The sequence below is a fragment of the Nymphalis io genome, chromosome 5, assembly GCF_905147045.1.
Source record: "Nymphalis io chromosome 5, ilAglIoxx1.1, whole genome shotgun sequence".
NCBI lineage: Eukaryota > Metazoa > Arthropoda > Insecta > Lepidoptera > Nymphalidae > Nymphalis > Nymphalis io.
This window is the reverse complement of record NC_065892.1, coordinates 7,213,314-7,230,118: the sequence shown is the minus strand read 5'-3', so window position 1 is coordinate 7,230,118 and position 16,805 is coordinate 7,213,314. Positions and strand designations below refer to the sequence as shown.

At 30.4% G+C, this 16,805-nt stretch overlaps 2 protein-coding genes across 3 annotated transcripts in view; both read left to right on the top strand.

Annotated features, from left to right (window-relative positions):
* Positions 1–16,805, top strand: part of LOC126768299 (uncharacterized) — a 30,087-nt gene that overhangs the window by 8,314 nt on the left and 4,968 nt on the right. The gene's annotated exons all lie outside the window — the stretch shown is intronic.
* LOC126768301 (uncharacterized) lies at positions 14–1,712 on the top strand. The gene is made up of 3 exons (XM_050486314.1): positions 14–159; positions 486–521; positions 907–1,712. Exons 1-3 carry the CDS (start codon positions 97–99, stop codon positions 1,681–1,683), a joined length of 876 nt encoding a protein of 291 aa, XP_050342271.1. The 5' UTR covers positions 14–96; the 3' UTR covers positions 1,684–1,712.

The following is a 16,805-nucleotide window of genomic DNA, read 5'->3' as shown; positions in this document are numbered from 1 at the left end:
TCAGTGAAGCGAAGCAGAAGTTATTTTTATTATACACGACAACTACCTTATCTATTACTGAAAATTTTTTTACACACATTATGTAATATCGGAGACATGAATTTCGCTTTTTTATATTTGATTACTTTCCAATTTGTTTTTATATCAGATGTCCACGCGGTAAGTTATATAATATTTTCCTTCTTTCGTGTTTAATCTGTACTCATCTGGGTAGCACCAAAACACTTTAAAAATGTATGTATACGAGTACATTTTTCTGTGTAATTAAAGTACATCGAAAAAGTTATTTTTCGTTATATTAGTCCAGAATAATTAAGACAATCTTATTATCCAATTCAATATAATGATCAACGTTAATGATAACAACAGCTTTTAAACAAAAAAACACATGATTTTTGTTAAATTATCCTACCTTATAGAAATCACTGAATATCTGACTGAGTAAGCAATTTTATTTTTTTATAATTTTGAAATGATATTTTCAGCTTTATAACAAGGATGTAGTATGCATTATCAACGAGGTATTTAATTATTTTGTTTTTATAGCTTAAAATATTTATTTGTACACTATTTAATTTCATGGATGAGAATTTATTTGTCATATCGTAGTTTTTAAGTATTTCTTAGTTTATTTTAACGTTCCCCTTATTTATAGATTCATAAATAAAACAAATGGTTGGCATAACAAATTCATATGCTATATAATCATATCATATATAAATTGTTTGCATGATTAAAATATAAATTATCACGCGTAAATTACGATCTTTAGTTTTTAGTTCAATTAAAAAACGCATAGGCCTCAAATTATTTTCCAATACATTTATAGTTTCCGATTACGTCACTTGATTTTTTTATATTTGTTCTAACTATGTAGGTATATAATTTTGTTAACGTATTTTACAGGATAATTTTCAAATATGCAATACATTTAATGCTCCTAAACACAGAAGAAATATTAATATTAACATTCCATCTCACGAACCTTATCTACCAGGCGCAAAAAATGGAGTATTTTATAACTGTTCATCGCAGGAATGCAAAGCTTTAAAAATATATTCCATAACTCAAATAGCATTGCCCCAATTACCAATAAAATATTGCTATCTACAAATGCCTGACGAATATAAATGCGAGAGTTTGAAATATAATTATTATAAAAATATAGATAAGTTGTTATTCCTATCGAATAATATACCAAATAAGTTATTCTATTTGATAGATTGCTTAGCATACTCAGACGGTGGGCGAGTATGCCATAAGAAGGACGAAGTTGATTCATACACCAAATTGGTAGATATTGGTAACGTGGCGAGGCCGAACGAAACCAATGTTTTATCGCAGGAGGAGTTCATATGTGAACAGAGTCAAAACAAAAGGATCACCTGTGTCCTCGATCATTACGTACCTTACACCGATGGACTTAAACCTAAAGATATGATTAAAATAGATAATAAAATACTCCTTAAAACAGGCGGCTATTTAGTTACTTTAAACTATGTATGTTTTGAATCTTGGTGTGGATATAGCGGTTTGATAAAACACACGCGTAGGGCTGGAAGATACGAACCGCCTGGCGGCAAAGTATACAGATGTTATTATGGAAATAAACAGCAAATCTGCAAAGAAATATCCGGTAGTTCAAAAAACGTTTACAATGAACGTGATTGGTTAAGTTCATAAAGATAAACAATAAATTCTTTCTTATTTTATTCATCTTTATTTTACCAAAAATAAGCTCTATGAAAACGAGAATGCTTTTGAAAATAATAATTTCAGAAGACAATGAAATAATTATATTATAAATATTTTATTACAACTTATTGAACGACTTTACTTATTTTATCAACTATAGCACCATGTATGTACGACGCATAGCGAGCGGCGTCAGAAATTTTATTCATAAACATGAATATATTATGTGACTTGGATTGCTTACAAATATGTGACCGAATAACTTATACTTAAGGTGGATGTAGTGATTATGCATATCAAATGTTACATAATCAATACGTAATCCGCTTATGCCTTCTTAATAAATAATTGGACTGTAACATATAATAAAAGTATTGATTTAATTTTTGTAGCCAAAATCACGTCACAACTACTATCCAGATTAATTAAACTACGGTATTTTATAATGAATTTTCGTTTTTGTATACACTTATGGAATCATATTTAAAAAAAAACTTCATTGATTTGTACTCTACTAGGTACTATGATGATGACTGATGTCCTCTTGATCGATTTCGGCCGTAATCACCATTTTCAAGGGGGATTAGTCAACGGAGCACATATGCACATTCCTCCATTCCTCCATTCTTATAGTATGACGGGACAGCAAACTTACACGACTAGAAAGAAATCAGGCTAAAGACAAACGACTTTATTACGCTCATGAAGCAAAACATAGTGATACCAAACTATAAGAGTGAGTTTCTTTCTCAGCGTTAATGCTTTATCTGGCTTACAAATTATTATTTAAGAACCTTTTTATAGAAGCCTATGGCGTCAATCAAAACTTAGTAGCTTTGTGTTTATTTTGTATAATCAATAAAAATAACATTAACGTTTACTTAAGAATTTTAAATAAACACAAGTATTAACGTTGTTATACATAATTATTATCATGATTACTTGGTTCAAAGAAGGTTCCATGTAGTCAGATAAAATTAACTTTCATACAATCGCCCTGGCAGTGAAAGTGGACGAAGTTCTACCGCACGCATACATACGTGCAAGGCAAAACTTCATTCAGTATTTAATTGCGCAAGCATACTATTACTTATATATATTTATGTAAATTACATAATATAATTTGATTTGATAGTAAGTTATTACTTCATTATTAGTAACTAGCATACTATACACAACATTGATATTATTAATATTGAAAAGTGATACCATATAAATACTATAAAGTGAAATATTAATTAAACCAATTTAGGTAATTACAACCCACTCACCTATTATTCTACCGCAACATAGCAATACCCGGTATCGATATGTTGCCGTTTGAAGTTTGGCCGAGCCATATTTATTACAAACATAATCCGTTAACATAGTTTCCATGGTTAATCAGACTATTGACGGTAGGAGAAATATTAATATTTCGTACAGTGTCAAATTTTTATCCAAAATAATAATCCTTTAGTGTAACTTTTCTACTATTTGGACTTACATTATTTTTATGTTATAATATAAAGCGTGATTATTATAATATATATTAAGTATGTCTTATATTGGTCATATAGTGATATACTATCAGAAGTCCCATTTTCCCGTCTCATTCTTATATTAACGATAATAGATCGAAATTAAATCAAAAATAATCTTGAACATATTTTAAGCACTATTACAAGTACTTTTGAATCGTTAAAATAATGTACATTATAAATGTATTAATAAATTAAACTAATAAGTAATTAAGTATTTTAACACACGAGAAACTATTATACGAACCGTGTCCGTTTTAAGTATGAAATCTATTGCAGTGTCTTTTGTAACGGCTATTTCTTAATATATAACAGTGAATGTCAAAGTTGCAGAAATTGCAAATAAAAGACCATTAATAGATTGCCTTTTTCGAAAATCGATTGGATTGCACGATATACGCACATTAATTAATTTATTTAAAAATCATTCGTATTTTACACAACACATTTAGTTTCGCTAGAAATTTTTTTTTTATGAAATACGTATAGTTTATCTCTTATATTTCTGAATATTAATTCCACAAAATAAACAATAAAAATATATTGCTTCCATTTGAAAATATCTTATTATAAGTAACTATGTGTTGTATTGTAGCTACACTTGACGGCAGCCTTGCTTAAGCTCTGAATAGATAATACAAACAATAGTACTGATGAGAAAGAACCAAAGGAATGAACACGTTATACATTGAACGTGAATCATGGAAGCAGGTTAACTAACCGCAATTCATACCATCGATAGATATTAAAGTAGCCTTATTGTCGAATATTAAATGTTCGATGTCGTATCGCTAAACCGATTGTTTCAAACAATAGTGTGACAGGAACCTTGCACCGAATGCTCTCAGCCGCGCTCGGAAGTGGCAACTGTGTTTGGCACACAATGCGCATTCTTGCCGAGATTGTTAACATAACGAGAATGAAATAATGGTATATGATGATATTGTTACGTGATAACAGTACAATGGTAATACAAACGTAGATAAACGAGTACTACACCTATGGTTATTAAATGTATCGATCGCCCTTGGTGCTTTTATAAACGCCCGCCTCTACATTATTGTTTAATATTACGTCATAACAGCAATGATTCAATATAGTTACAATAAAATTTAGGGTAAAAATTAGATGAGGTAAATTTTATCCGGAATTATAAATATTAAATTTCATATCGATATAAATATTTCTGCTTTATACATGTCTATTATAACTTCGTTTAAAGCTTTGTATAGTCTAAAGTCCTTTACTGTTTGAATGCGCTCGATATGAGATAATAAAACGAGTAACCGGGGGCCAGTTGCAAGTAAGACAAAGCGAATGTAGAGCAAGTTATCGAACCACTAACCCGTATATTGCGTAATATTCAACCGTTTTGCACAGGGTTATTAGCATGTGGAATGGTTTTTTAGGTTATCGTCTTTTTTTACAAATATGCCAAATTAAATAGCGCGTAGAGAATTTAAATACATATTTTTTAAATAAGAATATATTAAACATTGAGTTCAATTAGTACTTAATTATTATTAATATTCCTCAAAGTAAGAAATAATTTCTGGTAAAATCTTTTATTGAATAAATAATATAGAAATAACTATATGAATAAATTTAACTGTTTTATAAAGTGAAACACTTCTTTTCAAAATTTTATGTATGAAGTGGTAACCCTAAATCCAGCCTAGAGTTGTATACTAAACTAAGGGCTAGCCGACACTGAGAATAAAAAACTTGTTATTCTATTTTCGCATTTATTGTACTGTATTGTGTGCAGTTACGAATTTCACACAACAAATAATTTTTAGCTTTAAGAAATTTGAAATACGAAATTTAGCTGCGGAAATTAAAATCACGCGGGCTTATTTTACAGTGCAGACTTAGCCTTATTTGCGTCCGCCACTCTCACGCTGCCCATTAGGATACACCCACTAATTTTATAAGAAACTTGAATCTATGGTATTTATTACTATGACCTGATTTCAAAATGATATATTTATATAATGTGCTTACAAATAAATTTCATTGAGCCCATAAAGGAAATTGCTGAACGTAATTACCTTATGAATTGAGCAACTACTTTATTTTTAAATTAATTATGTTGTTGTAATATCAATTTGTATTAAATAAAATTGACGAGCTGGTTGGCGTGGTTGGTAGATACTTGCATTTCACGCCGAAGGTTGTGGTTCGATTCCCACCCAGGACAGACATTTGTGTGCATGAACATGTCTGTTTGTCCTGAGTCTGGTAGTAATTATCTATATAAGTATGTATTTACAAAAGAAAAGTAGTATATATAATATATCAGTTATCTGGTTTCCATAGCACAAGCTTTGTACAAACTTAATTTGGAATCAGATGGCCGTGTGTGAAAAATGTTCCAGGATATTATTATTATTAAATTATTTTTGTTTAAATTAACATTTAAATCATTAAATAGCATTTAATAAATTAAATTAATATTCTGAATTATATTTTTAATTAAGATTATTATTGAATAATATAAATGACTGCCTCGTTGGTCTAGTGGCTTGATGCAGGGCGCAGTAGTAGGCTTGTTGTAGGTCCTGGGTTCAATTCCCAGGTCGGACCAATAAAAAGTTATTGAGTTTTTCTATCAGAAAATTCTCAGTAGTAGCCCGGTGACTGGAATTTGTAAGTGTGGTAACACTCTTGCCTCAGAAAGCACGTAAAGCCGTTGGCCCTGCGCCTGAACTCTTTCCGGTCGTGTCGGATTGCCGTCCCATCGGATTATGAGTTAGGGAATGGAGAGTGCACCTTTTTGCGCAAACACTTGTGTACTATAATATTTCCTGCGTAGTTAGCTAATATTTCTTAAGATTGGCCGCCGTGGCCAAAATCGGTCTGGAGAACATTATTATTAAACTATCATAAAACACAAAAAATAACATAATTATTGTTATTAATAATATTATTTAAAGCAAAACAGGGTTCATTACTTCAATGTTCTTTACCTATTTAGATTTATTTTTTTAAATTAATTCAAAATTACGCACATACAATGTACGATATAATTACAGCACTAATTATTATTATGAATTATTTAGCTTAGTTTAATTTGATGAAAATAATAATACAGAACCGTGTTATTATATAAAATATACGGTGCAAAAATATACATACTTTCGTAAAATCTAAAAATGTTACTCAAGGTCCATGGTCATCCCGAAACATTTCTCGATTAAATATAACGTCATCCTCACCGGTTTTGGCCAAGGCGGCCATTATCCAGAAAGCCAACTGTGCGGGACATCTGGAGATGCACAAGTGGAGTGATGTGAAGGGTCCACGGCCTTATAAGCTAGCCGGTAGACCAACAAATATATTGGTAGAACTCCGTGCAAAAAACTATGATTTTCAACAATACTAGAATTCATAAATAATATAACTTAATTTTTATCACAATTTCCGACGCTCGAAGTCTGCTGCATCATTATTTACAGAGTACGATTGTGTAATTGTCTATACATTACACAATCACACGCAGGCGAAGCCGCAGACAAAAACTAGTATATAATAGATATAGGACAATGAAATACTTCCTCAATTCTATTAACCTCTAATTCGCGACCATTTCGATATCGAATCGCTGCCGGATCGTTTACTCAAAATAATAAAAAGAATGATTGGCGTTACACACGAAAGGATAATCTTATGCCAATATTCTGTGACAGAACATTATCACGTGAAACATTAAACTAGCACTTGTAAAATGTTTTTTATTCAATATATTTAAATTCTTAACAAACGCCTTGATTAATTAAATAAATACATTTAATAGAAATAAATTTTATATATATGCGATATGCGTATTAATCAAAACATTATTCTTTAATTAGTACACGACGTAAGTAATCGATATTGCTTGCTGTGTTAAAGAAAGTAACAGTCAGGAAATCCCAAAGCCTTATCTCCTTTTAAGGAGAAGGTTTAGAGTATATTCCATCACGCTGCTTCACTGCAGGGTATACATGAGAACAAATTTCATCCGACACATACAGGTTTCGTCACAATATGAAAACATCGAACAAGAGATCAATTATAGATACAAATTAAACACATTAAAAGTCCGTGGTGATTATCTGGTTCTGAACCCGACATCTTGTGTAAGCATTCAAGAAACAGCTGCCGTTACTGTTACTTTGTCATAAAACATGGGCTAAATTCTTACAGCCAAAATATTTTTTGGGGGAAGTGATATGTATACGAGTGCTCACAACGTCTGCGTACCTGTTGAAATAAATAAAAATAGAAAAATATTCACTACGTACATTTCTTAGCAACGCTCTCGGATCACCGTTTTACTATTTTTTGCAGTTGTTCGTAATATCTCACTTAAATAGAAGATAGATTGCCAATGCAGACGTGCTTCATTTGCAACGCTCCAATTATAACCATGTTGACATCTGTATTACATCCTCTCTGATTCACATTTTAGTAAATATATACTTGTACCTACTTAAGCAAAACACTCACTCACTCGCATATAATACTAATTGTTCTGACAATGTATTTTATTAAACATTTTATAAAACTTAAACATATCTTCAGAACTTGATGATATATGTAGTTTAACTTGAATTTGATTATATAACTAACGCACCCATATTAACTCGCCAGGTCACATTTCGCAATCGACTGCCTCAGAAATAGCAATATTTATACAAGATAAGTCTAAATTGGCATCAAGGCTATGTAAATATTTATAAGTTAAAAACATTTTTAAGTTACTACTACTTATTCCAAATCTGTACTAGTTTCCTTTTCGCCTAGTAATTTAATATATGTATAGGTGCCGTTGCATTCCGCAAAATATTATTTATAAATAGAACAAATGCTGCATTTTTGCTGATTATATTAGTTGACTTTGCGTCATTTATACGTGCATTTTTTACCGCCGTGATACTCCGATACTAAAAAGATTTTTTTTATGACAGCAGGATATAGCTATTAATTTTAAAACATATTATAACTTTAAATCGAATTAAAAAAGTTTTTTTTATTTCACAATCTTTTTTAACTGACTGCTTTTATGTGATGTTAATAATAATAACCAGTTAATTTCGGACGGACCCATAGTTACATAGTTGACCGAGATGGCTTAGTGGATAGAACGTGTGAATCTTAACCGATGATCGTGGGTTCAAACCCGAGCAAGCACCACTAAATTTTCATGTGGTTAATTTGTGTTTATAATTCATCTCGTGCTTGACGGTGAAGGAAAACATCGTGAGGAAACCTGCAAATGTCTAATTTCATTGAAATTATGCCACATGTGTATTCCACCAAACCTAATAATAATAATAAGGAATAAGCTCCAAATCTTCTTTTCAAAAAAGGAGAGGAGGCCTTAGCCCAGCTGTGGGACGGGACATTAACAGGCTTTTACTGTACTGTACTGTGAATGTTGGCTCTTGTTCTTCACATTGTCGTATATAGGTACTTATACTCTTATATATAGCGCAATATGAAACTAAATTGCTAATAATACCGACCGAACAGAATCAACGCAGAACGTGCGTTTAATTTTGCCGCCACCGATATTACGATTAATTTATCGCATCCCACTAATATAAATATTGCCATAATATAAGCTCATTACAGTACACTTAACGTCCCGACAAATGTGTCGGATATACGATATCGGTCAGACATAATATGAAATAGCTTTTATACTTAAAACCAAACTATTAAAAAATCTTTATTTAACAATTGCTTGTTTATATATTAACCTTGGTTAAATATATAGTATCGTTAAACGCCTAACCGCGGTTCACAATAGATTATTAAGGCGAGGTCTTTGCCAAAATTACCCACGTTCAATACCTACTAGATAGAAGACAACTACAATTTAGATGCGCCCACAAACCAAACAATATCTAATTGATTGTGTCTGTATTCATTGATATTTTATTGCACAATACCTACAGGCATGTGTTTTCGAATTATCACATTTCAATGTTCAGTCCAGATATATTATGTTCGTGTCAGAGAGATAAAAAACACATGCCGTGGTAAAAACTAACTACTAAAACAGATTTTATTTATAAATAAAATATAATGTATATCATATTTCTTGTGCTCATGTATGATATAAAAAATATATAGCATTTAATTTCATATAACACATTCACAAAAGGAGTAAAAAATAGATACATATATATCGTTATATGTCCAAAAAGTCTTTTTACAAATATCAACAACTTGAAATTAATATAAAAAGGAAAAAAGTCAACACCTATCTTGATAATAATTTCAATGGGTGTATATATTATTATATTAGTTAAGTAATCATTTTAAATGTTTATATGACGAGAAATCAAAGATAGACTATATTGTTTCAAATAAAAACTAAAGTAGGTATTAAGGTTATATGATCAGTATCTTGTGCGTCAAACCAAGAACCATAAAAAATGACAAGCTTCGACTTATACATACACAAACAAGAAGAAGATTGTGTAAAGTGAGGTGCAAGAAGACCAAGCAGAGATTAACTAAATATATTATTAGAGACTATATTAATGGAAGAAAAAAACGCTGCGCCAACCTCAAATAAATGAGATAAAGAAAAGTGAATAATGATGATGACTACTTTTTTGTTTATCAAGTCAAATGTAGCGGATTTAGTGATTATCGTTTATATCTTGCCAATTAAAAGAGTACCTAAGTATCAGCTTCCCGAATAGTACTCTGAGAGTTACAACTTGTAGGTATTCTGTAATGTAGTCTGTAATTTATTCACACAATACAGACTTAAAAGTTACGAAATATGTTTTTTTTTCGACAATGTTATCAGTAACGGGACACAAAGGTTACTTCGCTGTCAACAACACAATACTCCTAAACCTTGCTAAAAATCTGTCCGACTGAGTAATTCAAGGTTTTACTTGGAAGTCATAATATCAATCTTTTTAATCAATGTCATTTAACGAACACAAAGAACTTATCAATCATAAAAACCAGTAGCACCTCGAAATGATTACCTAATCCATGTATCGCGCGTAGTGTCCCAAAGATTTGAAGTACCGCGTGACGTTAAGAATAATTGCTCTAACATAATTTAAGGCGTTTCAAATAACAAACCCGGCTGATAGGATGGTAATGTAGAACCAGCAATTTGGATTCTTTATTTGAATACAATTATATACTGTATTTATAATTTCTTGGGAACTTGAGAAGCAATAAAAATATTTCAGTTTTAATTAAGAATAATAATAATATGACATAAGTAAAATAGTAGATAAATCAACAGTTCTTTGTTAAATGAATTATATAAATGCTTGAGGAAACACTTATTTGCACGCCTGTTATTTTGTTCGTTTTAATTATTTACTTACCTTGTAATGTGTCATATTAATTATAAGCGTCTTGAAGTAGAACTTTATAGTGTCAAGTTATCAATTGTTAATTGAAAATATTATTAAATATATTGATCGATGAAATAGATTGATAATAATTTATGGATTTAGGAGACTGTTTTAAGATTAAGCATTTATCGCAAAAATATATTTCCCCATCGACGTTTGATTTATTCACCAACATTGTCTACGCTTTTATCGCAATCTTTAATCGACATTAATAAATACTCGAAACACTATTACGAATAACATTTGTATAATTGTCAATTGGAAACAGTAACAAATATTAAGAAAAAAAAATCTTTTCATATTGAAATATTAACAATTCGATTCAATTTATTACTCAGTTACGTACATTTTGTACGGGAAATTTACAACATTTGAACTATTTACTTATAACACAATAAATAAAGACATTTGTCTTTTGACAATAAAAATGATTACATTATTGAGTAGCGATTTATAGTTATTTTTTTAGACTTCTAATAAATATAATTAGGTACTTATGTTCTTATATAAACGAAATTGTTCTAGCAGTTCCTTATCTAAGCATCGATAACCATTTAAGCGGGTCACGAATGTTTACGTAAAATGACAAAGTTTGACTCACCGCGAGTGATGTGGTATCTTTCTGCGTGGGTGAAAGCGAGTTAGTGGGCAGCAGGCACTAACCATCCTTCGTAAGTCGATCCAACATGGTACATTTCCGTAACTAACATCACGGGATGTAAGATTTCACATTCTTTAAACGTCTTATTGCATATGAAACTACTTAAGAAACCGGAAAGGAACTCGATGGTTTACAGGAAACCCGATTGCCTTTAGAGATTCCAAAAGAGACTGGTAGTTCTCGACAGATTCTCGGTTTGATGTTCAAATAACATATTTCTAATAGCCATCTAATCAAATAACATTTTTTTAATTTAATAGCTCCCGTTAATCAAAACTAATAACTACAATATTTCCATACAATGTTTCGAAATACACCAACCACTTCGTATGATACTTAAGAATATTGCGTCGGTGGTCACATAAATGTTGAGTCTTTGTAAAATAGTTTTATTATAAATTGTTATAGCTAAAAATTATTAGTTAGTCAAATAATTATAATTTTTTTATTTAAATAAATTATATAAAATATAATAAAAACAATATATAATAGTTTCAAGCTTAAAATACTTGTAGCAATATAATACTTTTTTGGAAATATAAATTTTTTTGGAAAGTAAGAAAATAAAAATAAAATACTTTTAGGCATAATTAAATATAAACTGTTAACGTTCTACACGGTAACGTAGGCCTTTATTTTAGCCGTTGGACTTATATAAAATAATAAAAGAAACAGATATGCTAAGTAAGTAAGTAAAAACCTATTTCACAACAACATTATAACAAGTGAACGAAAGTATGATATAATACCTACATTATAAATAAGTTTTATATACTAACTTACGCTTCGTAAATCACTCAATAATATTTGCACTATATACAAATGATCATGATCAATTTGCAAATCAAAGCGTAAAATCTTATACGTGTAAGCCTATATACTATGCATCATACGCCGTGGAATGTAAGTAAAATATTTGGTTCAACTTTAGTGAGAATTTAGCCAGGCGTTCGTGTGCGTAACATATAAAATAAAACTGAAATATAAAATGAAATATCATAATTTATTTTAAAAACGTAATTATAAGTATTAAGACTACGAAGAGTAAGAATAGGTGTACAAATTCTGTGAATAGCCCAGGAATGGCTGGCAACATAATCACTTGTTTCAATCTCAATTTCAATCTCTTTTTCACCAACTGAATAAATACAATTAAATTTATTAATTGTAAATTGGACCAATATTCTGTTTTATTATACAATACTTTAGCCCAAGACTATTGACAAGGTATTGACTTGGCGGAGTCGGATATAATAACAGTGCTGTTAGGAGTATTAGGACTATAGTAGTGTTAGGAGATACTAATTCTATTCTCAAGTTAGAAGAGGGGACGATAATATTAAGCATTAGGTTCACTACAAACTTTACTTGTTAAAAATATTAAAAAATAGACTTCATAAAACACGATAAAGGAGTAATTCATTTCTGTTTATTTCAAATAACCATTACCAAAAAAATAAACCACTATTAAAAAATATTTGTCTTACTCTTAATATAATTATTTTAAAATGATGATAAGAAGTAATAAAATACTTTTAATCGTCATTATATCCTCTTACTTGTCCATTAGAAAGTACATTTCGGCACATACCGAAGCGTATGATGTGCAAAAAATTGTGTAACAATACATCAAGTGTTTTCGTATTTGACTTCCGAACGGACATGTTGAATTTGTCACAAACAATGCGCACACGCATATTTTCTCATGTGACCGTTCACGTGATTTGTATCTCAAACACAAAGTTGTTTCAAACCATGGAATTATATCGATGCAAGCATTCCTTGGTAACCGTTCTAACTCCATATTGAGTAATTTATCTTTCAAATTCATTAAAACAGTTTGTACCTGCACGTGTCGTAAGAAATTAACTATTGGGAACGATTTTATATGTTCTCGGAAAAACAGAATTAAATAAAATGCATTCGATAAATCCGGTGTGGCTGTGTATTGACCTAAATATGCCAACAACTCGATAATAAAATCAATTAAGAGTTAAGAAATTCAGATTTTTTATTTTTTTTTTAACTTGCCCTAATTTTATCAATATATGTGTTATGTAAGTGATTTATGTAATTACTTATAAGTCCCCTCAAAAAGGAGAAAAGGCCTCAACCCAGCAATCGAATCAATCGACATAGACTGTTAATTTAGAAATAAATATTTTAACATAAGGTTTTTATACAAATGACGCTTAGTATATCTTTGAAACAATAGTACAAAATTTAAGTGAAAAGGGCATATAGATATAATAAAATAGCACATAGATTCATCAAAATATACAATAAAAATATTGAGTACACCCATATCCAAGGAATGGTACCGGATATAAAAGGTTCATATAATTTGTAAAAAAAAAATGTATCAATTTTTTAAATTGTAATGATAACCTGTAGATAAAGGCGAAAAATTCCAAAAAAAGGAGCAATTTGAAAACAATAAAATTAAACATTTTGAAGTAACACACATGGTTCAAGAAATTATATAAATTATATATTGTATAAATTAATAAACTAGACTAACACTATTCGAAAGACTTTGACTCCGTTAGTAAAAAAATAACGCCTGCAGTATTTAATATTATACAGCAAGGCAAGGCAAGCAAATTACGCATTAACTACAATAATGCGTAATTCGGCCATTTTAATAATGTCATTAAATATATTTTCTCAGGCGCGTAATTTCATTTAGGTTACGCATATCTGTAAAAGGTTGGCAACCTTGCATGGAGGCGCACACGATTACGTCAGGCAGCTTTCATCGCGTGAGAACCACTGCTTGTTGTATGGCGCATCACTTTCGATGTTTCCGGAAAAATACACTGTACATACTTACTTATGAAACGTAACATAATCCAGATCAAAAATAACAAAACAAACATCTATTACATTCACTATTTGAATCTTACTTTATCGTCTATTATTTATGACAGTCAAGGCAATTACAAAAATAAATTTATAATTATCAATCAATCAATTATAAATCTCTAAATTCCCAAAGTTATGTAATAACTCTTTTAATGTAAATAACAATTGATAAACATGACTTGAAGTTCCAAGGTTATTACAGTGCGTGCAATGCGGATTTGCGCATTTTGCAAGCCCACACAAACCGTGGGTGGCGCCTACAAACACAAAGGACATGGTCCGATAGATCTGGAACTATACAAACGCGCAACAAACTATTGAACTACCTCTAAGAAGTATTACAACTAACAAGATAAGTTATTACACGCCCACCGCTTACTGCTGATCTCATATCTGAACATTCTCACTATAGCCTTAAAATTTATGACATCAACAATATTTTAATTAAACTAATATTATAATTACGTCTCTACATTACATGCAAAAAAGTCACCAAAAAAACTTACATAACACCTACACGGAAGTATAAATAATTGACTTAAAAACTAAGAAGCTATTACTTGCACTGCACTAAGAGGTACTATAATACTGAATATAGAAAAAATATGATATGATAAGTTCATTATGTCGAACAATAACATCGGAGTTAGAGTTGTTGCAATAATTAAATTTTTCTTTAAACCAATGTGTTTAAATATCTAAAATGTACTCCATAAATGGTAGCTTTTATGGAGTAAAGTTATCGGTATATTTGATGTCCATATATGGTCATCGTCGTGCAATGTCTGATTCATGGGTTTCATCGTGATTAGTCGTAACTACTCGTATATTAAAATTCTATTACATTTTATTTGATATCGCTTAAGTCGCATCATGACATTGAAGATATAATAAAAAGAGCGTTGGTTGATTATGAACTAAATATTTATAAAATCGTTTTTTTTTTTTATTTCTTCCTTGTACGACATGTATTATCGGGTCTAGGATTCGACTCTTGTCTAAGGCCAATAAAGTTCTGCAAACTTTATTGGCTGTTTGTTACACTTTTGTGTCTTGGAACTAAAAGTGTTGCCCCTAATCTCTCTTCGTTTGTATCGCGTTGCCTTCTCATCAGATAATGAGATTAGGGACTAGAGAATATACCGAAGTTCGGGAAAGATATATGATATAAATAGATATGATATAGCCTGCGCAGATGTTAAGTATTAGAGATTGAAAACCTAAATTCAGTAAAAGTATATATAATTTCTCTATAGTAGCTTACTATACATACAAAGCATACAAAGCAAGCAATATGTATAAACATACTGGTTTCTCGCTAATAAAAAGATTGTGGAAATGTTCAAATATCTGAAATGGTTAGTTAATAAATATACTTACTTCTTTAATCTCTTATTAAAGAAGTAAGTTTTTAAATTTACGTCTTTAAAAATTTTAAAGATTAAATTTTAAAGAAGTAAGTTTTTAAACTTACTTCTTTAAAATTTAATCTTTAGTTAAAGTTGACGTAGAAGTCACTAAAAGTAACACTCCAATCATTTACTAGAACAGTCTACATTTAACAATTGCTCTGTATTTCTTAGCATAACATTAATTACAATGCGACATGTATTCTGATTTCTGTGTATTGTCCACATCTATGGTGAGTCATAACGTGATATACAATAAATTAAGGCAAGGATTACGCAAGACAACATAGCAAGTACAAGGTCCTTAAATAGAACACTAATTGTTAGATACAAGGCGCGTGTCCATATCGTTAGTTTCGAAACAATAAGTTCGTGATATAATCCGATTTCCGTTCCAATTTTAGTACTCAATATTTTTGAATGACTGTTATGTGTTGGAATATTACATTCACTACATGTCTATAGGTAAAAGTATAAAAGGTTTTACATCAAGTAATCACTGTACAAATCATGTCCGCGTGTAAAAATGTCATGAATGCTAACAACATTTCTCCTTTGACTTGCATCTAAAGGATAAATGAGCAACTATCTTAAGCCAATCATATAACATAAAGTCTTACGTTACCTACGAGAGAGGTTTGTTTGTTTGTTGTTCATCGATTGACTTATTAATTTTCTTTAAAAATTAAACTTAATTAATCTGTCTACGTAAAGCCGCAGGCATCATCCATAACGAAAATTTTATTTAAACCAAACTTATTTTATAAAAGGTTTATTAAAACAAAAATAAATAGATAAATTAAAATATTTGATAAGCAAACAACGATTAAAACGTACATATTTGTTTTTGACTAATCTGAAAAAAAGGCTCTATGAGTATATATGAGTCATTATTTGATTTTATGGTCAACGCGATGCGATCTTTTAGATTTTGAATTCCTATTAGGCATATCTTAATAGCCGTCTTAGAACAAATATAGTCACGAGAATTCGCATGTAATTCCATATTCTAGTCGCTTGACAACGAAAATAGAATTAAAGAAACATTGTAGGTGGAGAGGTTTAATTATAGTTATGTACTATAAGGTGGTTTATGTATTAATAGTTTCAATTTCCAATTGAAAATTGTCACCTAATCTGACATGCGTGTGCGTTTCCGCGTAGGTCCTTAGCTCTCGACCCACGTCTGTTCCCGAGGTTACGACAACGCCAACCTCGTATGTTATGCTGATGAACACCTCTATATTATTATTCTACGAGACTAGTCATGTAT